Source organism: Phacochoerus africanus, chromosome 5, assembly GCF_016906955.1.
Source record: "Phacochoerus africanus isolate WHEZ1 chromosome 5, ROS_Pafr_v1, whole genome shotgun sequence".
Classification (NCBI taxonomy): Eukaryota; Metazoa; Chordata; class Mammalia; order Artiodactyla; family Suidae; genus Phacochoerus; species Phacochoerus africanus.
In genome coordinates, this window is record NC_062548.1 from 91,321,935 (window position 1) to 91,348,747 (window position 26,813).

The 26,813-nt window shown below is 39.1% G+C and overlaps 1 protein-coding gene across 1 annotated transcript in view; it reads right to left on the minus strand.

The window, feature by feature from the left end:
* Positions 1-22,346: 22,346 nt before the first annotated feature.
* C5H2orf73 (chromosome 5 C2orf73 homolog) overlaps positions 22,347-26,813 on the minus strand; it is a 34,372-nt gene continuing 29,905 nt past the window's right edge. Inside the window, exons 4-5 of the mRNA XM_047779222.1 lie at positions 23,846-23,961; positions 22,347-22,760 (exon numbers count right to left, since the gene is read on the minus strand). Coding sequence (XP_047635178.1) covers positions 22,392-22,760; positions 23,846-23,961 — 485 coding nt within the window. The 3' untranslated portion in view covers positions 22,347-22,391. The remainder of the gene's footprint in view (positions 22,761-23,845; positions 23,962-26,813) is intronic.

Consider the following 26,813-nt stretch of genomic DNA (forward strand, 5'->3'; position numbering starts at 1 on the left):
AAACATCCTTATAAATATACCCTTCTTTCCTTTGTATAGTCATTCCTGTAGGATAGCTACCAAGGAATCAAATTGTAGGGTAAAAATGCATGTGCATCTATAATTTGGATTCTGTCAAGTTGCCCTTCCAAAGAGTTGTACCTATTTATACTCCCACAACATGTTACCTACCTCCCCCCTATCCTTACCAGCATTTCATATGGACACACAACTTTTGGCCCAACTTGGGTGAAAACCTGCATCTTGTCCTTAATTTATAATTATTTGACATTGTCTACACATTTTTTGGGTATTCTTTGAGTTTCCTGTTCATGCCCTTTGCCCATTTTCCTATTAATTTGAATGACTTTATTTTATTGATTTGTATGAATCCTTTACATAGAACTTTTAATATATTTATATGTTAGGGAATATATTAATATTTTATTGGATGCTACAAATATTTTCTCTCCTATTTATCCTTTAACTTTATTAGAGCTATATTTTTGGCCATATTAATATTTAACATTCTGCAGAAATTGACACAACCTGTAAATCAACTATCTTTTAATTTTTAAAAATACTTAACATTCTTTTGTAGAAAAATCTGATCTGTTCCTTCTGGCTTCTGGGCTTGGGGTCTTGTTTGGGATATTTTAAAAGTTCTGATAAGGTCACTTGAAAGCCTTGAGGAAAAGTCTTAAAAGTCTGGCTGACTAATGTCATAAAAAGATAGCCAGTGTTTACTTAATACTTTGCTAGATATTCTATTATGTATGGAAGCAAAATTTTTTTAAAAAGTTTTTTTTTTTTTTTTCAGTAAGATTAACAAATGTATTTTACAGATCAGGGAAGAAAATGAAGGGTAGAAAGCTGCACTGAGCCTTCTGTGCACTACAAACATGCAAGGGAGGGAGGCAAGCAGGGAATGGAAAGGGTGTCTTGACATGTGTGTTTCATCATTTGTTCTGGAGCCACAGTTTAGCATTGGTTTATCCTGTCTTTATTCGCATTTGAAAAGAAAAGAAAGGGTATTAGAAATCTGTCAAGTGCTCTGTGTTTGAAAAGTTACCATTATTTTCAAGGCCAGGCTTATCCCAGTTTTCTCTAACATGTGTTTTGGATAATGTGTATGACATTCCTCTAAAGGGACAAAAATGGGTAACTGGTTGATATTTAAGTTCTTTAAATGGAAACAAACAATGCTGTTATTTTGGGAGAAATTAGTTGTTCTCTGAGAAATTTAGGGCATATCTATTGGTTCTCTAAGCATTGTTTTTTTCTTTACTTAAAATCCTTATGCTCCTTTTGCCATGAGATGGTTTTTCTTTTTACTTGCCATTCCATTAATGACCAAAGGAACTGTGAATGTCCCAGCAATTATTAAAGATCATTTCTTAACCAGATAATGCAAACTTAATTACTTAAAATACCTTGTTTTAAATAGGACTCCCAGTACATGGGTATATAATTGCTTGAAACATCTCATAATAGAATGAGAAAAAAGAAAAAAAGAAAAGATGTTCATTTTCAGCATTTTAAGATCCCATCTGTAAGAATTAAACAGTGTGGAGCAAGAAATGCTCAGACAGAACTATACAACCAGTTACTATGGAGAGTATAAGAAAAGAGCACGGCAAGAGGCCTGTTGCATAGTAAAATGCAAGGTGAGATAATTGGAGAAGCAAAAGAGCCAATATGTAAAACAAATTTTTTATTGAAATATAGTTGATTCACAATGTTATGCTAGTTTCAGGTATATAGCAAATGATAGGTATATAGCAAAGTGGTTCAATTATACATATATGTGTATAAATACATATATTTTACATTCTCTACCTTTATAGGTTATTACAAAATAGAGTTCCCTGTGCTGTAGAGTAGGTCCTTGTTGGTTATCTATTTTATATATAATAGTGTGTATATTTTAATCCTAATATATCCCTTCTTCCTTTCCCCTTTAGTAACCGTAAGTTTGTTTTCTATGTCTCTAAGTTTATTTCTGTTTTATAAATAAGTTCATTTATATAATTTTTTTAGATTCCACATATAAGTGATATCATATGATATTTGTCTTTCTCTGTCTGGCTTACCTCAGTATCATAATCTCTAGGTCCATCCATTTTAACCTGATACTTCTGATGTCAGATGTCTATAAGCCATTGCCTTGGCAGTGGGCATTAAAGTGAACTTGCTGTCTGACATCCTCTTGGGCACTCCTGAGACTTGATATGGAGACTTGATGGCAGGAATGGAAGGATGAAGGATAGACATTGTCCAAGAGAAAGAGACTATCAGGAAGATAAATATATGAGTAGAAACTAAAAAACTGAGGACAGTGCCATTCTGGAGAATATGTGGGTACAGACAAGGGGAGAGAAGGTCAGAAGCAGAGGTGGGCAACACCCACCCAACTTAATGGGTAACTTTAACTACTCAGCCATTATACTAAGTCTCCTTTAGCCCACAGACATCCGTGTAGGCCATAGATGCCATGCTAAGGAGTTCTGTTTTCATTCAGTGGAGAGCCACCTATATTTTTGAGAGAAAGGTGGCCTGTTGGGGGCTGTATTTTAAGAAGACAAATTCTACTAAGGTGGAGATTAGTTTCTGAATAGGGGCGGCAGCAGTGGAAATCCTAGAAGTACTGATAGAGCACATATTGTATGCCAGGCAGGCGACACAGCAGGCCCTGGAGGTGCAGAGTGTAGAGACAAATAAACATCAAGTACCTGTTCCAAAGTGACACGCAAACTGGAAACTGGGATGTACAGGAAGGAACAGTTTGTTCTGCCGGGAGTAGGTGAAGGGGTTGCTTAAAGAGGGTGATATCTGAGCTAGGCCTTGGCGGGATTAAAAAAAATGTTACAAACGTGGGGGAGGTGTGAAGGCGTGGGCAGTCTGGGCAGAAGGAGCAATATGGGGTACAGGCACAGAAGCATGAACACACCTGGATATCCTGGAAAGAGTGAGTAGCTCCAGGTGTGAGCACAGGGCATTGGGTGGGGGCGTGGTTGGTTAGAGGGAGGCTGCCTGGCTGTGACGACCTTCTGGCAGCAGTGGGGAGCTTGTAGGTTTCCAGCTGAGACTCATCAGACTCAGAGGGGTCTGCAAAGAGCAAATCCAGCCGAAGTACAGAGAATGCCCAGGGTATGAGAAGCTACAGGCAGGCAGGTCAGTTGGGGACCATTGCCTGTGGATGAGTGAATGATGAGTCCTGAGCTCAGTAAAGCAGAGGCAGTGGAAATAGGAAACAGGAAACAGATGGATGAAAGAGAACTCATTGACTAACCGGAGATGGAATGTGAAAGTCTCTAGCCCATTGGGTAACCTATGATGCCATTAACTGAAAGGCAGAAATAAGGGATGGGGAACTTGGCAGGCAGGGATGAGTCTGATTTGGAACATAATGAGTGTTCCAATTATCTACTGCAGTGCAGTAAATGACCCCAAACTTAGTGGCCAGTGATAATGATCATTTTATTATACACAGTGGGCATGGCACATCTCTGCTCCCCAATCTGAGACCTCCTCTGGAAAGATGGGGATGACTTGGATGGCAGGGACTGGGAAAGCTGGAGTGGCAGGAGCCCCTCCCAAGATGTTTTTCACTCATCTATCTGGCACCTTGTAAGAGAAAACTGGAAGGCTGGGCTCAGCCCAGGAAGGGTAGGAATACCTGCGAGGGGCCTTCCCTGCATGGCAGCCTCAGGGAAGTCAAACTCTTTACATGGTGGCTCAGTGGACTATGGCCGTTTGTGACCTAGCCTTGGAAATCTGATGTCATCATTTCAGCCTTGGTCTATTGGTCTAAGCAGTCACAAGTCCACTTAGATTCAAGAGGAGGGGACACAGACTCCTCCTCTCAGTAAAAATATCAAAAAATTCAGGTCTTGTTTTAAAACCAGCACAATAAGTTTGAGAGGATAAAAATAAGAGCACATATATAAGACATTATTAGACTCCACAGATCACAGCAACTGAGGAAATACTAGGTTAAGGAGGAAGCCTTGAAGCTGAAGATGCACATGGAAGTTTCCCACATTATAATGTTATTGCTAAGATAAGAGGGCAGGCTTGGAATCCAACTGCGTGGGTGTGACCACCAGCTCCATTGCATAGTAACAGTTCAGCCAGAGGCGGGTTGCTTAATATCTCTGAGCCCTGTTTTCCTTATCTGTTACCCCATTTTAATAGATATAATAACAGTAACCTACTTCAAAGAGTTGGTGAGGATTCCATTAAGACGTGTGAAGTTCATGGAACAGTACCAGGTGCACAGCACCCTCAAACATGTTAGCAGCTCTTATTGTTTACCAAGCATGCTACATGCATTATCTCATTCGTTCCTCACTGTGACAGACTGATGTAGCTCTTCGTATTATCATCCTAGAGCAGATGAAGGAATGAGAGGTTAGGTGACATTCTCAAGGTCACACAGCTGGCAAGTGACTGAGCTGGAACTCGGAAACCTGCTTTCCTGCTTCCCTAGACTCAGCTTTTCCCATGGCAGCCAGCACAGCTGCTCCCCAGGCAGGAGGCTGCTTGGGCCCACACCCGTGCCCACCCACAGTGTGGGATTAGCTTCCTGGCAAAGCCACTGTATTTCTGGCACTGATGTTGTCCTCCCAAGAGACACCAACATGGCTGCCTCAGCCCTCACCCACCACCAGCATGTCTGAAATTTACTAGAGGCAAGAAGCAGACAACTGTGAAAGCAGGTGTGACTCCTGCAGGCCCCCAGCCTCTCTGCTCAAAATTTCCAGACTGTTGCATTTGCTCTGGAAGGAAGGTGGGGAGGGGTTGAGCCCTTTCCCCAGAGCCAGTAGGAACGTGGGATTGGACACATCAGTGCACCCTCTGCTCCCTTCAGAGCCAGGGCCAGAGCAGATGCCAGGCCCGGATGTTTCCACCCCCTTTCCCAGCCTAGATGGCTGTGGGGCTTTGAGGGTGTGAAAGAAGACAGGCTTAACTTTCCCCTAAAAACCCAACAGAAGCCAGACCCTAGTGAAGGCTGTCAGCCCCTAGGCCCTGCTGCATGGCACCTCTCACTCCATGGGGGCTCTGGCCCAGTTTAGTATTTTTCTCAATCACAACCCTCCCTGTTTTCCTATTTGGGAGGCTCAAAATCCAACAAGGAAATGTTCAGAACAGTGATGGATTTTCTTTCTTCCTCCTTGAATGGCCAAAACATGGATACATCTGTGAGAAAATGTATCTCTCCACCCATCAGAGACCATGAAACTATCTGAAAAGGAATAACAGTGTCTGCTGCTCTGTGTTAAAGGTCATCCTCTAGGCCCTGAGGAATTTTTCCTGAATTACAAAAGAGGCACAGATCAAATGCCTGTCATAACACACTTCAGAAAACAAGGAGCAATCCATTCATCTGAGGAATCTTTGAAAATCCTGCCTTGGGTGGAGTGACATTTGGGAACAATAAAAACAGTTCCCTTGGCAGGCAGCCCAGAGTGTGGCCAAAGCTGACCAGTAGACCGTCTCTCTGGGGATTGGGCCTCACCTCTTAAGGCTTCCAGGAAGTTCCCAAGAATGTCAGGAGCCCTGTCTGGTCTTGGTGGGTCCCAGCCCACCTTCCTCCCAGGCTTCCTCTCCACCCAGCCACAAGAGAAGAGGCCTTGAAAACAGAACTTTCTTCTTCTGAAGACCCACTGGGACTATTTCACCTTTCCCCACAGTTTAAGCTGACTAGGAGGACTCACCAGGCAGAACTACTAACAGAGTTGTGTCTTGCCAACAAGGTCTTTGGGTTCCAACCCCATTCAGATTCCGAGGAGTGGAATCCAGGATGGCAAAACCAAGAAACATCCCATCAGCTGTGCAGCAACAGGTCTCAGTTAATAAACTTGCTATTCATCTTTATAGGAGTTTATTTTTTTATTTTTTATTGTTTTTGTCTTTTTCTATTTCCAGAGCCGCTCCTGTGGCATATGGAGGTTCCCAGGCTAGGGGTCTAATCAGAGCTGTAGCCACCAGCCTACACCAGAGCCACAGCAACTCAGGATCCGAGCTGCGCCTGCGACCCACACCACAGCTCATGGCAACGCCGGATCCTTAACCCACTGAGCAAGGCCAGGGATCGAACCTGCAACCTCATGGTTCCTAGTCAGATTCACTAACTGCTGAGCCATGATGGGAACCCTAGGAGTTTATTTTTAAACAAAGCTTTAAAATAACTAATATTTTTACAAGAAATGGGCACTTTTAAAGAAATATGACAAGTACATTTTATAATTAATATCTCATGATTTCTACAAAATTTTAAAGAGGTAGTAGGGAATTTTACCTCCTTTCCCTCCTCCTTGTCTGAAAATGTACTTCTGACTTTTTTTTTTAATTGATAGCTGGCAGCACTGATATGTAATATCAGTTCTCTGTAGTACTTTTATTCCCATTAAAACAGCTTCACTATAACCAAGGAATTGTCCTAATTATTTAAATAACCATTTTAATTTGCCTATTAACATTTTCATAGAATCATGACTTCAAAGTATAGTTGATGTACAATGTTGTGTTAGTTTCTGATGTACAGCAAAGTGATTCAATTATACATATATACATATTCTTTTCTATTAGGATTCATTAGAGGATAGTGAATATAGTTCCCTGTGCTATACAGTAGGACCTTTTGGTTTATCCATCCTACATATAATATGAAAAACTGGGTTTCTAACCAAGGCAGATCTTGGAGCAGGTTATCGCATTTATACCAGCATCAATTTTCTAATCCATGGAGTGAGATTATATATTATATTTGGCTCTGCCGAAATCACAGGTGATTTTGAGGATGAAATTTGAAACAAAAATTGATTTGAAAGTGCTTTAAAATGTATAAAGCAACAGACAGATGTGGGATTTCATTATCACATCTTTGAAGTCATCATGGCTCAGCAGTTAGTGAATCTGACTAGGAACCATGAGGTTGCAGGTTCGATCCCTGGCCTTGCTCAGTGGGTTAAGGATCCGGCGTTGCCATGAGCTGTGGTGTGGGTCGCAGGCGCAGCTCGGATCCTGAGTTGCTGTGGCTCTGGTGTAGGCTGGTGGCCTAGGTCTGAGTCTGTCTTTATTTGGTGAGCCCTGTATATTTAATGTTTCTAAATTACATTTTAGAAAAGGCCTGGATTCCAGAGTTTTCTATAGGCTTAAGCACCGCATGTTGTCTTTTTTTGTAATAACAACTTTGTGGAGATATAATTCACATGCCATAAAAATTCACTGTTTTGAAGTGTAGAATTCAGTGCCATGCATTGATCCCCACTATCTAATTGCAGAACATTTTCATCACCTCAGAAAAACACCTCGTACCTTGCAGTCACTCCTCACTCTCTCCCTTTCACCTCCAACCCCTGGTAACCACTAATCTCCTTTTTGTGTCTACAGATTTGCCTATTTTGGACATTCCTATAAATAGAATCATACAACTTGTGGCATTTTGCACCTGGTTTCTTTCACAGCATACTATTTTCAACATTTGTCCATGTTGTAGCATATATCAGTACTTCATTTCTTTTTATGGCTGAAAAATCTTCCATTGTATGTATATACAGATGGTCCCCAACTTAAGGATTTTTTTAACTTTATTTGGTGTGAAAGCGATACATGTTCATTAGGAACCACTGGCCACATGATCATGAGGGTAAACAATGAACACAAGCATTCTGTACCCATATGACCATTCTTTTTTTCACTTTCAGTACAGTATTCAATAAATGGAATGAGATATTCAACACTTTAATTATAAGATAGGCTCTATATTGGATGATTTGGGCCAGTTAGAGGCTAATGTGCTGAGCACATTTAACGTAATCTAGGCTAAGCTATCATGTTCTGTAGGTTAGATATATTAACTGTATTTCTCCTTAAGATTTTTTCAACTCATGATTTGTTTATCAGGATGTAACCCCATTGTAAGTCAAGGAAGATCTGTACTGCATTTTGTTCATTCATACATTGGTGGACATTTTCATTGTTTCTGCTTTCTGCCTATTATAAATTATGCTGCTAGGAACATATGCGTACACATTTTTTTGTGTGAACACATGTTTTCTGTTTTCGTGAGTATATACCTGCGAGTGGGATTGCTGGGTTGTATGATAACTCTCAGGAGAACTGCCAAACTGTTTTTAAAATGGTTGTAGCATTTTGTAAACCTACCAGAAATGAATGAGGGCTCCAATTTCTCCACATCCTGCACAACACTTGTCTTCTTTTTGATTTCGCCATCCTTGTGGGTATGAAGTGGTTTTTCGTTGTGGGTTTTTTTTTTTTTTTGGTTGGTTGGTTGGTTTTTAAATTTGTTTGTTTTTGGGTTTTTTAGGACTGCACCTGCAGCATATGGAAGTTCCAAGACTAGGGGTTGAATAGGAGCTGTAGCTGCCGGCCTATACTACAGCACACAGCAACACCAGATCCTTAACCCACGAAGCGAGGCCAGGGATTGAACCTGCATCCTCATGGATACTGGGTGGGTTCTTGACTGCTGAGCCACAATGGGAACTCCCTCAGTGTGGTTTTGATATGCATTTTCTAATCCCTCAAGATATTAAGAATCTTTTCATTGGCCATTTACATAGCTTCCTTGGAGAAGTGTTTATTCAAATCCTTTGCTCATTTTAAAACTGGGTCTTTCTTATTGTTGAATTTATGAGTTGTTTATATGTTTTTGGATGAAAGTCTCTTCTATGATTTGCAAACTTTTTCTCCACTGTGTTGACTTCTTACTTTTTTGCTGGTGTTCTCATTTTAAATTTTAATTGACTGATTAGTCTATGTTTTCTTTTGTTTCTTGTGTTTTTGGTGTCATATCTAAGAAACCATTGCCTAATCCAACGTGATAAAGATTTATACTTATGTTTAATTTTTCAGAATTTTATAATTTTTGCTCTTACATTTAGGTCAGTGATCCATCCTGAGTTAATTTTTGTTAGATGTAAAGAAGGGGTCCAACTTTATTCTTTTGTCATTTTCTACTTATCTAGCACCATTTGTTGAAAAGAGTATTCTTTACCCTTTGAATTGTCTTGGCACCCTTCTTGAAAATCAACTGACCATAATGTATAAGTTTATCTCTGGAATCACAATTCTATTCCTTTGGTTTATATGTCTGTCCTTATGCTAGTATAACACTGACTTGATTTACTGTAGCTTTGTAGTAAGTTTTGAAACTAGGAAGTGTGACTACTCCATCTTTGTTCTTCTTTTTCAAGATTGTTTGGCTCTTCTGGGCCCATTGCACTTAACACCTAAATTTTAGGATCAACTTTGATTTCTGCAAAAAAGGGTACCCGGGATTTTGAAAGGTATTGTGCTGACTCTGTAAATCACTCTGGGAGATATTGCATTTTAACAATATCAATTGTTCCAATCCATAAATATGCACTGTCTTAACACTTATTTAGATCTTTAATTTTTTTTCAACAAAATTTTATACTTTTCAATTTAAAAGTCTTGCATTTTTTTGTTACATATTACTAAGTATTTTGTTCTTGTAGAGAGTGGGATGGGAATAGGGCAAGTGAAAACACCACAAAACTCACTGTTTTCACAGAGATTTAGTCATTTTTACTGAATAAATGCTCTTCCAATTGTTGTAAATTGTTAATTTGCAAAGTTTTGAAACAACCATTCTTGCCAGTGTTCTCACTTTTTTCATGGAGGAGTGGATTTTCTGAATTTTTTCTCTGACATACCAGAAATCAGAACTGTCTATTATCTATACCACTGTCTTATTTTAGTTATCTGCCTGGTCTCCAAGGACATTTGAGACATCAAGGCAGGTGACTCAAACAGAGAGGTATGACACAGAAGTTCATCAGGTCACCAGGCATCGTCATGGCCAACGAGGTTATATTAACAGATATATTGGGTTAAAGTTACCAATATGGAGGCCACAGGTAGGGTAGTGTCAAGGAATCATACTAGGAGTTGTTACTCAGTGAACTGAAAGTCAGAGAGCCATGAAGTGGCCAATAATCAGGTTTGTTTCTTGATAGAGGCTCAAACCAAGAGGAATATCATTACACCCCAAATCTAGGAGAGACAAATGCATCTCAAATGTCAACATTAATCAATTCATAGTTGTGACCTGGAGCTCGGTGTTGAGAAGACTCTAATCACGTGTGGCCTTAGTGCCAATCACTGAATCAATCAATCAGATCAACTAGAAAATAATGACCACTCAAATAGGGTGAAAGAGGAGATTAAAGGGATTATTTAGGGAACTGTGGACAGAGTTAAAGGAAGTTAATTAGGAGGGTCTTGTACTATAGGCCAGAAATAGTGATTACTGCTCTGAAGCCTGAACAACCTTCATTCAGCAGGATTGATTAAAGAAATGAGGGTTTTAGTGACTGATGTAGAGTGGTTTTGTTTTTTTTTGGGGGGGGGGCCGCACCTGTGGCATATGGAGGTTCCCAGGCTAGGGGTCTAATTGGAGCTATAGCTGCCAGCCACATCCATATCCACAGCCATGCCAGGTCCAAGCCATATCTGTGACCTACACCACAGCTCATAGCAATGCCAGATCCTTAACCCACTGAGTGAAGCTAGGGATCAGACCTACAACCTCATGGTTCCTAGTCAGATTCGTTTCTGCTGCGCCATGACAGGAACACCTAGAGTTCTTTTTTTGGCCACTTTTTGTACCATAACTGAGGTAGGTTGTAATAAAATCCATACTTTTCCTTAAAAATTTCAGAATCTCTTGATTGTAAATGCTTGGGTATTTTTTATAGCTGAACAAATGCAATTTATTATTAACTTCTATCAAACATTCCAACTCCATCTAATATATGAGAGATTCTAAATTACCAAGGAGCTGCCCTATAGATTTAATTATCTTGCTGAATCCTTACCACAAATAAATCAGCATTGCATTGTTTGAAAGCCCCCAAGACCACTCTCACTTCTGACACTAACTGCAAATTTGAGGGTACCCAAGATCCCCCTCAGGTTCTATAATTTGCTATGACCCACAGAACTCACTAGAAGCTCTTATACTCACAGTTATAGTTTACTACAGTGAAAAGATAGACATTAAAATTAGCAGAGACAAGAGGCACATAGGCCAGTGTCAGGAGAGATCTAAGCATGACCTTCCAGTCTTCCCAGTGGATTTGTGGACCCTGGTAGCTTCTCTTAGAAATGCATGATAGATACATGAGGTATTGCCAACTATGACCCTTACCTGAGTTTTTGTGTCCAGAGTTTTTGTTGAGGTTGGTTGTATAGTCATGGTTAACTGCCTGTATGGCTGACCTTAATTCTCCAGCCCCTTCAGAGGTCAAACTAATATTGCATGGTCCAAGACCTCCCACCATAAGTCATGTGTTGCATAGACCATCTGGTGTGTCTCCAGGTTCCCAAGTAAATAAAGACATCAGGCAGGATGTCCCAAGTATCAGAAGTTACGTCACAGGAGCCAAGGGCAGAGGCCAGCTCCTTAGACAAGTTTAATCCTTTACCACACAAGTATGTAGAGTTATAGAATTGTAATTTAAAAAACAGAATGGGGGATTCCTTCAAGCAGGCAGACATCTGATAGGGATTTTCCTATTGTCCTTGTAGCTCATTGATGTTTAGTGTATGTAAGAACTATTATACACAAAATTTTGCATTCTGGACATCCTGGGATATGTGAGGGAATTTCAAGGGACTTTTTACTTTACAGCTTAACTTATAAAAATATCTTGTCACTACACCTAATTCCCACTGCAATGAAATACATAAGCAGCTGCTGCTATAAAGAAATAAAAACAAAAGCAAACAAAAACACCCTAAATAAAGAAATTGTTTTTACAAAAGAATATAATCTGGAAATTCAAATTCTGTTACAGTTACAATTTACATTATAGCCATGAGCGAGTTCCTGTTGTGGCTCAGCAGGTTAGGAACCCAACTAGTATTCATGAGGATGCAGGTTTAATCCCTGGCCTCACTCAGTAGATTAAGGAGCTGGTGTTGCCATGAGCTGTGGTATAGGTCACAGATGCAGCTTAGATCTGGCATTGCTCTGGCTGTGATATAGCCTGTCACATCAGGTCTGATTTGACCCCTGGCCTGGGAACTTTGATTTGCTGCAGTAGTGGCCCTGAAAAGCAAAATAAATAAATAAAAAAAAAGATTCTAGCCATGAAAACTCCATGAGCTCATACATTTTTTTCAACTAATTTGCTTATAATTGTGAAACAAGGAGCTAAGAATTCTTGGGACCATTTTTGGGGTGTCTCCTGGTGCAAAATTGACTAAAGAATAAGGAAATTATGTGGTTACATAGGAGGAAAATATTAGTCATTCTCAATCTCCAGAATTAAAAAAGATAGTTGACCAAATCATTTAAAGATTTTATAACAAAGAAGTTAATATTACAAGTAGGTGAAAAGTAACGTATTTTCTCTCTGCCTCACAAAGTTCACTGTTGCAGAGATGTTCAGTGTGGTTATCCATCTTTGACTTTTGGTGGTATATAACAGCCTGGGGCTCTGCCTTTTTGGCTGAAATATTATAGGTCATCTTAATTTATCAGTCAAAAGCATTCTCTCTATAAATCTTAATAATTTAGCAATGAACTTCTGTGGTGAAAATAGGGTCCCCTCCCCCCTTTTTTACATTTTGATTTATAGCATGCCCTTTGCTAGGCCATGACTCTAAGAGAACAAGGATTCTCCCTAATGGTTACATGTAGCCTGTGGTCCTTACACCATGAATTCAAATACCCACAAAATATCCTTTTACCAATAAATATATTTTTTTGTATAACACACTGGTAATTAACCTTGCTAAGTTGATTTTTCAAAAAACAAAACCTTTGTTGCATGATAGATTAAGCCAATAGTTTCCAGACTTCAGAATTTCACAGACTAGGCAATTCTCAAAGATGGTTTTTGGGAATTTATATAATATAGAGTTGTCAAATGTTTTCTTTTGCCAAGTAAACATAATACAAGGGGGGAAAAATCCCCTAGAATCTAGTTTCAGAATTATTTTGCAAAAGAACATTTTTGTACTTAATATATGAGTTAGTCAATATGATTTACTAATTTGTCTACTTTTCTACTTACATCCTACTTTTTCTGTCCAGGTTCAATATCAGTATTTTAGAAGTAATTTCAGTGAGGGTCTATGAGTAACAAACTTCATTTCTGTAAGTGGTTAAAATCATGGAATCTGGGCAAAATGCCTGTGCTTGAATCCTCATTTGGCTACTGACTAGTTATGTGACCTTGGGCAAGTTACTTAACCTCCCTGTATATTAGTTTCATTATTTCTAATAAGGTAATGTTAATAATATATCAGGCTGTTGTTGTGGGGATTACTGAGTGAAAAATATATAAAGCACTTAGAACAGTGCCTTGTAAAATTGTATTATATTGCACTTGCTATATAATATTATTGCTATTATTATTAATCTGTAGATGTCTAAAAATGTCCATGTTTTGTCCTTAATCTTTTTTTTTTTTTTTTTTGCTTTTTAGGGCTGCGCTCACGACAGATGGAGGTTCCCAGGCTAGGGGTCAAATTGGAGCTGCAGCCACCAACCTATGCCACTGCCGTAGTAACGCCCAATCTGAGCCATATTTGTGACCAACACCATAGCTCACAGCAATGCCAGATCGCTGACCCACTGAGCAAGGCCAGGGATTGAACCTGCATCTTCACAGATACCGGTCGGGATCATTTCTGCTGAGCCACAGCAGGAATTCCCTGCCCTTATTCTTGAATTAGAGTTTAGTTAAGCATGGAATTCTATGTCGACCACAATTGCCTTCAGCATTTTCAAGATATTACCCCACTATCTTGCACCTATTGTTGTGGATGAGAAGTCCATTGCCATCATGATTGTCTTGCCTTTATAGGCAAGAATCTCTTTTCTCTATTTGCTATTAAAGCTTTTTCTCTTTACATCTGATGTTTTGTGGTTTCACTATTATGTGTCCATTTCATTTCATTTTTCTAGCACAAAATTGTTTGTTCCTTCAACTTGAAGGCTCTCATTTTTCTTCAATCCTAGAAAATTCTCAACCATTTTCTAGAATAAGGTCCTGCTGCAAGCGATACAAAGAAACAAGCAAAACCCAGAAAACCTCTAAGTTAGTGTGGCTTATACAAGATAGAAATTTCTTTCTCACATAAATTAGGTCTTCCAGGTAGTGTCTGATGGTGCCAGGGGTTCAGGGACTCTTCTATTTTATTCATCCACTATCCTCAGCAAGCACATTCTTTACTCAAACTTAAACTATAACATCTGCATTCCAGTTGCTAGGAAGGAAGAAGTACAGAGACGTGCCTACCTCCTCCCTATAAATACATTTCTGGCAGTTGTAACTGCTGTTTTAGTTACATCTCATACATAGTCATATGGTCAATCTAGATACATGGGAAGCTGACAAATACTGTCTTTAGTTGGGCAGCTGAATTCCCAGCTAAAACTGGGTGATTCTATGGATAAGGCAGAGGGGAAGGTCGGTTCCTGGGAACAAGTAGTAGTCTCAAGCATAGCCATTTTTATGATTGCAAATTTCTCTCACATATTCTCTATTATGTCTCTCTGAAACTCTTAGTAATGTTCTATTCTCTTTGCCTCTTTTTAATATATTGTTATTTTTGTGTTACTTTCTGTGAGAGTTCTTCAGCTCTTATTCCAATTTACTGATTTCCTTCCTTCCTTCCTTCCTTCCTTCCTTTCTTCCTTCCCTCCCTCTCTCCCTCCCTCCCTCCCTCCTTCCTTCCTTCCTTCCTTCCTTCCTTCCTTCCTTCCTTCCTTCCTTCCTTCCTTCCTTCCTTCCTTCCTTCCTTTCTTCACCATGCCTGCAGCGTATGGAAGTTTCCAGTCCAGGAATTGAATCTGAGCCTTAGCTGTGATCTACGCTACAGCTGTGGCCAGATCCTTTAACCCACTGCTCCAGGCAGGGGATCAAACCTGTGACTCCATAGCAACCCAAGCTGCTGCAGTCAAATCCCAAACCTAATGTACCACAGCAGGAACTTCAAATACCTTCTCTCTCTTTTTATTTTTGGCTGTACCCACAGCACATGGAAGTTTTAGGTTCAGTTTTTTTAGTATAGTTTTTATTCTCTTATGTCTCAAATCATTCAAGAGTACTTACTTCATAGTCTCTTTGCTCTGTATCTGTAATTCTTGGGGGATGAATTCTGCTAACTTCTTCCCATAGAAGACATAGATATATAGATACAGATATACAACATATACACACGTATGTATGTAGATATCTGTATATATGTATATGTGTGTGCGCACATATATGTGTATTTTTTCATCTCATCTTGGGTATTTCTATGTTTCATGGGTGTAGGATTATAAAGTTTATGATGGAGCAATTTTGTTTTGTCTCTGCCAGTATCCTTCACGTTTCCCTGGTTCAAACCAGTTTTTCTGTTGCTACCTCAGTTTGAGTTTCCTGCACTGTTCATGAATACACATTTGGCCCCTACTCTTGCGTATAGCTCAGTTTGGGAGGTATTTCATGTGGGTGGTAATCAGTCACTTTCTCCCCTAATTCTCAGGCTAATGGGAGGATATAGTCTAAAATACTTTTCACAGCACAAAAGCTATTCTGGAATCCTGGTTCTATGCTCAGCTCCAACTCCACTGCTCTTGGGATCTCAATTCCCCTTCCAGCTCAGCTCAGCTATTAAAATCCCAGGTCCTGGAGTTCCTGTAGCAGTTCAGCGGAAATGAACCCAACTAGTATCCACGAGGATGCAGGTTCAATGGTTCTATCCCTGGCCTCATTCAGTGGGTTAATGATCCGGTATTGCTGAGAGCTGTGGTGTAGGTTGAAGTCATGGCTCAGATCAAGCACTGCTGTGGCTGTGGCATAGGCTGGCCCCCAGCCTGGGAATTTCCATATGCCATAGTTCTAGCCCTTAAAAAAAAATTAAAAAAAAAAAAAGGAAAAAAAAAATCCCAGGTCCTACGATTCTAAGTTCATCTTCTTCTTCTTCTTTTTTTTTAGGCCACATGTGTGGCATATGGAAGTTCCCAGGCTAGGAGTAGAATTAGAGCTACAGCTGCTGGCCTAAACCACAGCCACAGCGACACCAGATCCAACCCACATCTTTGACCTACACCACAGCTCAGGCAATGTCGGATCATTAACTCAATGAGCAAGGCCAGGGATCAAACCCATATCTTCATGGATACTAGTCGGGCTCATTACCCCTGAGCCACAATGGGAACTTCTGTTCTTCTGATTCTACTTCTCCAGTTGCCTGTTTAGCCTCATCCCTTGCTCTCCAATTTTTAGTGTTCTCTTCATTTCTGACATTGAAGGATTTTAATTTATTTCTTGTTTCAGTGCTTAGTAGTATATTTCAAATGTTTTTATTACATTTTGCCAAGCATTTATCTTTGGTAGGAATGATGGGTGCTTTCCACATCAACTTAGTCCATCGTAGTGATAAAAGTCTGGCAAAGAGAGTTTTATTTTTTTTTATTTATTTATTTTTTTAATTATTTATTATTATTTTTTTTCCCACTGTACAGCAAGGGGGTCAGGTTATCCTTACATGTATACATTACAATTACATTTTTCCCCCAGCCTTTCTTCTGTTGCAACATGAGTATCTAGACAAAGTTCTCAATGCTATTCAGCAGGATCTCCTTGTAAATCTATTCTAAGTTGTGTCTGATAAGCCCAAGCTCCCGATCCCTCCCACTCCCTCCCCCTCCCATCAGGCAGCCACAAGTCTCTTCTCCAAGTCCATGATTTTCTTTTCTGAGGAGATGTTCATTTGTGCTGGATATTAGATTCCAGTTATAAGTGATATCATATGGTATTTGTCTTTGTCTTTCTGGCTCATTTCACTCAGTATGAGGTTCTCTAGCTCCATCCATGTTGCTGCAAATGGCATTATGTCATTCTTTTTTATGGCTGAGTAGTATTCCATTGTGTATATATACCACATCTTCCAAATCCGATCATCTGTGGATGGACATTTGGGTTGTTTCCATGTCTTGGCTATTGTGAATAGTGCTGCAATGAACATGCGGGTGCACGTGTCTCTTTTAAGTAGAGTTTTGTCCGGATAGATGCCCAAGAGTGGGATTGCGGGGTCATATGGAAGTTCTATGTATAGATTTCTAAGGTATCTCCAAACTGTTCTCCATAGTGGCTGTACCAGTTGACATTCCCACCAACAGTGTAGGAGGGTTCCCTTTTCTCCACAGCCCCTCCAGCACTTGTTAAAAGAGAGTTTTAAATTCCCCCAAAGCAGTAGAATGAAAATCTCAATGAAAGTGCTGAAATTATTTGCTTCCAGACTTCTTATCTTATCCTTGTTTATTCATTTGCAATGGGCCAGCATTACCCTGTGGTTTGACACTTGGGAATTAATGGGCAGAATACTGAGAAACTTAGGTTCAGGTCCTAGCTTTGTTGCTTGCTAATTGCAAACTTGGGGAAATGACTTAAGTTCTCTGAGCCTATGATTAGCCTTAAAATTGGCATATTATTATTTGCCCTGCTTCATAGGACTATTGTAAGGATCAGTTGAGATAATGGATTTGAAAATGTTTAAAAGCTTAAAACACATCATCCAAATTAATGGTATTATTAATAGTGATGTCAAAGGTTGAAAACTATAAACACATTCATTAAGATAGTTTTAAAATACTACACGAAGAATCCTGTGTCCTGGTAAAAGCTATCATTCTATGAAAATACCTAATAAGGAAACTATTTGGAAACAGTCAAATATTCTTGTGAACTTTAAGAGCAGCATTTGTACTTACAGGCAGTTATAACTTAAATAGACTATGGAGTTCATTGTGGAGAGATACACTGTTAGCAGTTAAAAAACAGAATTGAGGAGTTCCCGTCGTGGCACAGTGGTTAATGAATCCGACTAGGAACCATGAGGTTGCAGGTTCCATCCCTGGCCTTGCTCAATGGGTTAAGGATCCGGTGTTGCTGTGAGCTGTGGTGTAGGTCGCAGACACGGCTCAGATCCCGAGTTGCTGTGGCTCTGGCGTAGGCCGGTGGCTACAGCTCCGATTGGACCCCTAGCCTGGAAACCTCCATATGCCAAGGGAGCAGCCCAAGAAATGGCAAAAAAAAAAAAGGCAAAAAACCCCACCAAAAAACAGAATTGAAACTGGGAGTCATCATTGCATTTTGTTATTACGTGTTTTCTCAAACTCAATACTGAAAGTTAAATTACTATTTGAGAGGAAATATAAACTTTTTATTTAATGCAGAAATATGTCCTCATATTTGAAAATGTCAAGAACCACCAACCTAGCCTATGTAGTACTCCACTAACCAGGCTATTTGGCTCCAAAGCCTCCATCACTCACTAAAACATATTCTCTAAGACAGAAGGACTATACCAATGCTCAGTGATTATCAGTCAACTGTGTAGTCCATTGCAGAGTATCTGTGATTTACTAATGGTTAATGTACTAAGTTTGTAAATGATCCACTTAAAAGAAAATGAGAGATTGACTCGAGATGGCAGAGTAATCATACACTTCCACCACTTACTGTATACTCAATATCATAAAAATACATATAAGTATGTTTAGATAATAAAAGGCAGCTTAAAGTATTGGAAATCAGGGAAACTTCCTATCAGAAGAAATACTTTCAAATAAATTCTAAAAGATATTTTTGTTTGGCAGGGCAAAAATAAGTGAAATAAAAGCTCAACACGTGTACAGATGACTGCCATGGAGGTAAATCTGATCGAATTACCAGCTTTTAGGGTCCATGGATTTTAAGAAGTGGAAGGGCCCCTGGGGCATTTGTTGATGTGGAATCTTAGGGAACTGCATGTGGAACAAGCAGATCAGTTATCCCCTCCCTGTTCTGTGTGTGCTAAGTAATGGGCAGCTGTGGTGTGAACTGAATCATACACTGGCTCTGGAAAAGCAGGCCAGTGCCTAAGTAGCTAGTAACCCTCAGGATGATCAAAGAGCCCATCAGAAATCACCCTCAGATCCTATCTGATTATATATCCCAACTCTGTCCCAAAGTTAGGACACAGTAGACAGAAACAGCTTATACGAATAGAGATTTGGAAATACCATTATCAAAGAAGGGTGTCCTTGGAGTTCCCATCGTGGTGCAGTGGAAATGAATCCAACTAGGAAACATGGGGTGGCAGGTTCAATCCCTGGCCTCACTCAGTGGGTTAAGGATACGGCATTGCTGTGAGCTGTGGTGTAGGTCATAGATGCCACTCGGATCTGGCATTGCTGTGGCTGTGGTGTAGGCCGGTGGCAACAGCTCCAATTAGACCCCAGCCTGGGAACCTCCATATGCCGCAGGTGTGGCCCTAAAAAGACAAAAGACAAAAAAAAAAGTGTACAAAAAGGAATCACCAAACATTTGAGGAAAAAGCACAATACCAAGAAAGTGAGGCATCACACTAAACAAACAAAGCAAAAATTAATATAATTAAGAAAACAAAAGACTAAAAGCATAAGTATAACACGTTAAGAGATCGGATAAAAGAGGCTTTTGTATCCATAATATAGGAAAAGTCTTATGTATTAAGGAAGCATATATGGATCTCGCAAGTTTAAAATATAATTTAAAAAATTTAAATTAAATAGATGGCCTGGCATAACAATGGACATGGCCGAAAAGCAAATTAGTTAGTAGAAAGTGTCAGAGGATTCTCGTATTACTTCGTGGTAAAGTAATGAGAAGGATAATGAGAGAAGAGTTGAGACACAGAAGGCAGATCCAAGTGTTCATTCTGTTAGTAGTGGCTGTCTGAGAAGGAGAGAGGATGGAGGGGATGGACGTAACAGAAAAGGCTACAGAGTACAGTCTTCCAGACTGGAAGAAAGCCAGGAATCTCCTAATTGAAAGTGTTTTAATTCTGTTATCTCCAATTGTGAGGTTTTAGTTATTGTCTTTGTTGTACTGCTGTACTCCTGCTCAGTCTGATTTTCTTCTTTGTGTGATTTGTAATTTTTGCTTGTGACCTTGACTTTGTCAGGGACTTTTTTTCTGTGGATTGTGGAAATAGCTCTCCAGGGTGGGGGTGGGGGTTGCCTTTGCTTTTGTTAGGCACCTCAGTGGTATCACCAGTAGGATTATTTTTTTATGTTAATTTTGTGTCCAATGAGATGACTTCATGTAAACTCATATTCCAAACTGGAATGTGGTGCAACTTGAAGTTTTGCCTTTTTACAAAATAGTAAAATATAAAATAGATTTATTTACTATTTATAGCTTTAGGCAGAGGAAAACTTTCTTGCTGTCTACCAGTAAACTGAGTGGAGTTCTTCAAGTCTGGCTTGTACTAAAACACCAGCTATTCCAATGTTCTAGCTTTGTGAGATTTCTATTCCATCTCTCTACATTGTAGACCATAAGGTTCCATCTCTGTTACAATGTGAACTAAAATTCAAGTCTGTAGCCTTAAAAAAAAGTACACTTTTTTTTTTTTTTTTTGGTCTTTTGTCTTTTTAGGGCCACACCTGTGGCATATGGAAATTCCCAGGCCAGGGATCCAATCAGAGCTGTAGCCACTGGCCTACACCACAGCCACAGCAACGCTGGATCGAAGCTGCATCTGTGACCTACACCACAGCTCACAGCAACTCGGGATCCTTAACCCTCTGAATGGGGCCAGGGATCAAATCCGCAACCTCATGGTTCCTAGTCGGATTCGTTTCCGCTGCACCACCACGGGAACTCCAAAAAATATATACTTTTAAAAGAATCTTTTTCAAGTCCCTAGCCTGTAAGACCTCTCCCCAAATCTGCTAAAAGTTCTACTCACTTCCCCTAATGTACCAAAGCTTGCATTCTTACTGCTCCAATGATATAGCATATCTATACTACAGTAGATTATGCCACTGTTAAAATAATGAAAGAGTCCACAGATTAATTTATTTCAGAAACAGAAACAGACATACGGAGAAAACAAAATTATGGTTACCAAATGGGGAAAGGGGGCAGAGAGGGATAAATCAGGAGTTCGAGATTAGCAGATACAAACTATTATATATAAAATTGATAAAGAACAAGGTCCTGCTATGTTGAATAGGGAACTATATTCAATACCCTGTAATAAACCATAATGGAAAAGAATACGAAAAAGAATATGTGCATATATAGATGGCTGAATCACTTTGCTGTACACACAGAAACTAAACAACATTGTAAATCAAATATACTTCAATAAAAAAAATGATGAGGTTGTCTACTTGTGTTGACAAAGAAAGATCTTCAAGCAAGTTCTCTATTTGGGAAGTGAGGGCTTCTCTGTTTTGTGAGCTGGGCTATAAATTTGTTTATTGTTCCATTTTATTCAGCATTGCAGGGTGTTGGTAATGAAAGGGGTTCATTTTTTGCCTTAATCTGCCATGCTGTAAGAACCTGAGGTCCCCCAAACACAAATATTTAATAATGGCATCCATTTGTTTACAGTCTATTAAAATGTCTTTAGTGGAGAAATAAAGATACACCAGTAGTCTTACCAGTTCTACAGATAACGGTGTACAGCTGCTATGTTCTCATGGAAATTTGTTGGGCACGTGAATACTCTTTGGGGCAGCAGAGGAATATTTCACCTACTTCCACTGTGTGCAACATAGCACAGCTTAGAGTTGATACATTTTTGGCAAAGTGTACCAAATAGAATAACTGGTAGAATTAGCCATACTGCACTTTGATATGGTATGGTTGAGTTAGTGCTGGAAATAATTTAAGTGAAATAGAAAACAAGTTAGGAAATTTTTTGCAATTTAGGAGATATTTTTATATTCTAGGTACTCATGCCTTTAAATTGTGTGAGAGAAATGTGTTTAGTTTTCACACTCTTAATTGTATATAGAAGGGTTCAAAGGTTTAGACTAAGGAGGAAAATTCAAGTTTAGAGGAGAATATTATCCTTAAATTGAAATTTTAATTATAGTAATAGTGATATGATCACATTGATGATCAATGTGCATGATCTCATGCGAAATATCCTTATGAAGTGACTCTTATCCTAGTTTTATAGATCAGGAAACTGAACAGAGAGTTAAGTAATTTATCCAAGGTCACACAACTTAAATGTGGTGGAGCCAAAATTCCAACCCCAGTTTGATTCTAGCGCCAGGACTAATGACTTACCTAATGGGGCCTCTCCACTAAAAGTTTTATAATATTTGTTAATTACCTCCAGTGTTGTGCAAAACAAAGTTGTTATATGTATAAATATTAAGACCTAGAAATATGTCACATATCCATCACTCATTGGAGACCACACTTAAATTTTGGTGTATTTTATTGTCTTTTTTTCATTTTCCCATCTATGTAAATTGTAACTTTTTGAGATTATCGATAACAGAAAAAGCGAATGTGCAGGCCTGTATGATGATTCTGAAATTTCTCTACATTCCAAGGATTACGTTTTTTTATAAAGAAGGTGATTTACCCCGATTTATCCTGACATTTTCCTGGTGGATTTAAAGGGGCATGGCTGGTGAGAAGAGCATTTACTGCAGTTATTTGATAGGGGTCTGCAATCTTCTCCCGTCTCTCAGGACTCTTGGGGCATGCATTGGCTGCCTCTCTGACGTCTGTTTCTGATAAGTGAGTTTTAGTCTCTAACAACTCCTGGGAATTTTGTCGGCAGAGACCGGGTGAGATCATTTTGCTTTCCGCTGAGTTTCCTTTCTCTGTTTTTTTGGACCATTCTGATGAGCACAGCCCTGGAGCATTCAGTAATACCTCTGTTCTCTTAGGAACTATTGGCCTACTCCCTGGTTTTATCTCTGTCTGCACAAAAACTCCATGTCGCTGGAAAGGAAAACAAAGTTGATATTAACCAGGGCACATGGGTCTCTGGAAGATGCAGCTGTAAACTGAGTTTATGTATTAGCTCAAGTCCTGTTTGAGGCAGGCACTTATTTCTCTGCCTCCTCATTAGCTGTCACTTTAGTCCCAAACCAAGGACAACAGCATAGTAATTATTGGTGAACCTTTTAAACAAATTATGAACTAGGGTGCACCAAAAAATGAACAGGAAGGGAAAAACAAAGTCAAAGGAGCAGCTTCTCATTATCTTTCATTCTCAATTTTTCTATCATTTGGATTGTCTGACTATTCATATCAAATTTCATTTCTTGCTTTATAGGTTGCTATGGATACAAGGGAAACAACAGTTCATAGAGCTAAAGATTTCTGATTGTGTCACAAATGTCTCTTAGTTCCAACAACTAACAGTTGTTATGAAATGTTATTATTATTAGCTATAGTGAAATATGAAAACAAACATCTGTAGCTGGAAAAAAAAAAAACCTAGGAATTTCCATTGTGGCGCAGCGGAAACAAATCCGACTAGGAACCAAGAGGTTGCAGGTTCAATCCCTGGCCTAGCTCAGCTCCGGCATTTCCGTGAGCTGTGGTTTAGGAAGCAGACGTGGCTTGGATCTGGGGTTTCTGTGGCTGTGGTGTAGGCTGGCAGCTGTAGCTCCTATTCAACACCTAGCCTGGGAACCTCCATATGCTGCGGGTGCAGCCCTAAAAAAAAGGCGGGGCAAAAAACCTAGCAATTAAATATTACATTACTGTTTCAATTTATAAATCTTATATGTAGTCCCTGCCACACACATAAATAAGCATATAAAAATTTTTATCAAATGCTTGGTATTACCTTAAGTGGATGATTTTAATAATTTGGACCAAATTCCAAGGACTGTGATCCAAAATTATGACATCATTCTTTAGTTTTGACTATGACATGTGGTTAAGATTTTATCCTCCTAATAACCATGTTTGTTTAAATGAACTTTAAGATGATTATGACTTGAAAAGGCTTAGAGTTCCACTATAAATCTATCCTATCATAAAGTATTAAGTAACTGATTCTAAATATTTCTCACCTTTCCCCGGATGGGCTCATTGGGTGTTTTCCTGGCATCATATTGGTGTATAAAAGAGATGCGTTCTATAAAATTCTTTTGACATTCTGCTGATGTATCAAGAGAGGCAAGTGGAACTAAGGGGGAAAAAAAGAGATTTTGTAAGCCGGGGTAAATAGGAGATTTGCATATCTAAGTGTAATCAGTATTCATAACATTTATGCTATTTCATAAATGCTAATAAAACTAAATTATTTTAGTATGGAAGGTTACTTAAACATATATAAATTATAACATAATGAATTCATCATTCTTTCTCCATGAAAAGAACCAAATCAAAACAATCAAATTAGTTTCATATGTGGAACTGCTAATAGTTTTTAAAACTAATATTAATGCAATAACGACTTTTAAAAATCTCCTGTTAGATCTGCTTCTTGCACATAGTGTTAGGAAAAGCATAAGTATAATTCATTTGTCAATTTATTTTTTACTACTAGAAAGGCTCTGAGACATTGATGTGTAAATCATTCCCAGGTAACATTGACTGTTGAACTGGAAGACACAAGGGCTACTGCAGTCGTAGTTGAACACATAATTGTTTTCATTTCCCATTGACAGAGGCTCTGAAAATTTGCAAGAGTATTAAACCCTCTATAAATCACTTTTAGGAGTTCTCATTGTGGCTCAGTGGGTTAAGAACATGGCATAGTGTCCATGGGGATGTAGGTTCGATCCCTGGCCTCGCTCGGTGTTAAGGATCCATCATTGTGGCAAGCTGCAGCATATGTCACAGATGTGGTTCAGTTTCTGGTTCCAATGTTGCTGTGGCTCTGGCATTGGCTGGCAGCTGTAGCTATAATTCAACCTCTAGCCTGGGAACTTCCATGTGCCACGGGTGCAGCCGTAAAAAGAAAAACATAAAATTTAAAAATCACTTTTAAATAATCTTTCAATCTGTGTGGTAGGTACATAGGGGTTCATTATATTTGTCTCTGTGTTTAAAATTTGTAATACTTTTTAAAACTCATTTTATTTTTGCTTTTAGCACACAAATTTATGTAAGGAGTCAGAGTAACTCCCAGTTTAGTCACATAAAATTCTGTCAAGGAAAAGTTTAAAATGTATCCCTTTTATAAAAAATAAATACATAAGATAATATGTACACCTATCATATCTATTATGTACACCTATCATATCTATAGAATGATAAAACTGATAACAGTGGTTGTTGCAAAGAGAGAGTAGTTGAGTGAAGGACAGAGGTGGAGAGAAGTGGATTCAGTTTCACTGTTTATCCCAGTGTACCATTTGAATTTTGTACTGTACTGTATGCATGCACTAACTGCTAAAAAATAAAATTTAATTTTTTTTTTTTTTTTTTTTGCTTTTTAGGTCTGCACCTCTGGCATATGGAAGTTCCCAGGCTAGGGGTCAAATCAGAGCTACAGCTGCCGGCCTACACCACAGCCACAGCAACACCAGATCCAAGCCACATCTGTGACCTATACCATAGCTCACAACAACACCGGATCCTTAACTTACTGATCTAGGCCAGGGATCAAACGCATATCCTCATGGATATTAGTCGGGCTCATTATCACTGAGCCACAACAGGAACTTCCAATGAAATTTAATTTTTAAAAACTACGCCTTTAAAATTAGGGAGGATAGAGAAGGAAAACTATGTTAGTAAATTCATGTTTATTGAGCATTCATGATTTCAATTCAATATTCCTCGATATAAACTAATTTTACTAGCAGAAACGATGAGTATTCAAATATTTATATATACATGATGTGAAATGGCAATCTTTTCTGGCTAGCAGGGAAGAATTCTAATTGATTCTAATTTCTTGATTTCTAATTGAAATCAGACACTAAAAACTCATTTTCTACTTAGTCATTACCTTTCCTTTAGTAATTTGCTAGCACACAAAAGAATACCAGGTGCCAAAAATGTAGCAAGAATTTGTGGACAACTACTACACTGAAAAAAATACTAATCATAACATATTTTTTCCACCAATTCAGAAAAGCCTACCAGATTGGGGCGGAACACCATGGTCCAGCTCACAGAAGGTTAGTGTTTTCAGGACTTCGATAGCTTTATGAGTAAAGTGAAGCAGCTCTAAATTTAGGCATTAATCATGTGGGGTTAATGGAGTATCCAAAGCATGTGCTTCAGGATACAATAGATGTGTTTTCAAATTCAGGCTCTACCATATTTCCTAGTTATGTCACTTTGGACAAATCACTTAACTGAGATTTAGTTTCTTCCTCTCTAAAATGGGGATGATAATAATTTGCTTTCGGACTTCCCTGGTGGCTCAGTGGGTTAAGCATCTGGCATTGTCACTGCTGTCGTGGGGGTTCGATCCCTGGCCTGGGAACTTCCACACGCCATGAGGGCACCAAAAAAATAAGTAAAAATAATTTGCTTTCAGAGTTGTGAGGATTAAAGACAATGTTTATAAAGTCTGTAGGATTCCAGGGCAAAATAGAAAGGGACTTCCAAGTTAGGAAGGGGAGAGCTCTTTTGCATCCTGACAAAAGGGGAAACCATGGAAGAAAAGAAGCATGATGAACTAATAAAAAACTATGAGCAAACCAAAGGGTTTGGTGAACTGGTATTAAATGTTGGTAGCAGCTTGGGCTGGAGATTAGGGAGATCAGATGTAGCCAGAAGAGAATAGGTTGGGGAGAGCTTTTAAAATGTGCTCTTGACTTTCACCTACATTGCCTTGAGAAGATCACTGCTTGCCTCAGGGTGGTAGAAAGTGGCAGCAACAGTCTAGCCATCTGTTGTCAACCTAGTAACACTGGAACAGCACTGAAGTCCCTCCAGGGCAAGGAGCTGATGAAAATGGATGCATGAAGCCCCTTTGGGCATTTCCTCCTCCACCATTCCCCTAGCAACTGTCATTGCTGGTGGATTAAAAACATCCAGAGATTGCCTTCTCTCAGTGATGCCTGTTTTTCGGAGTTG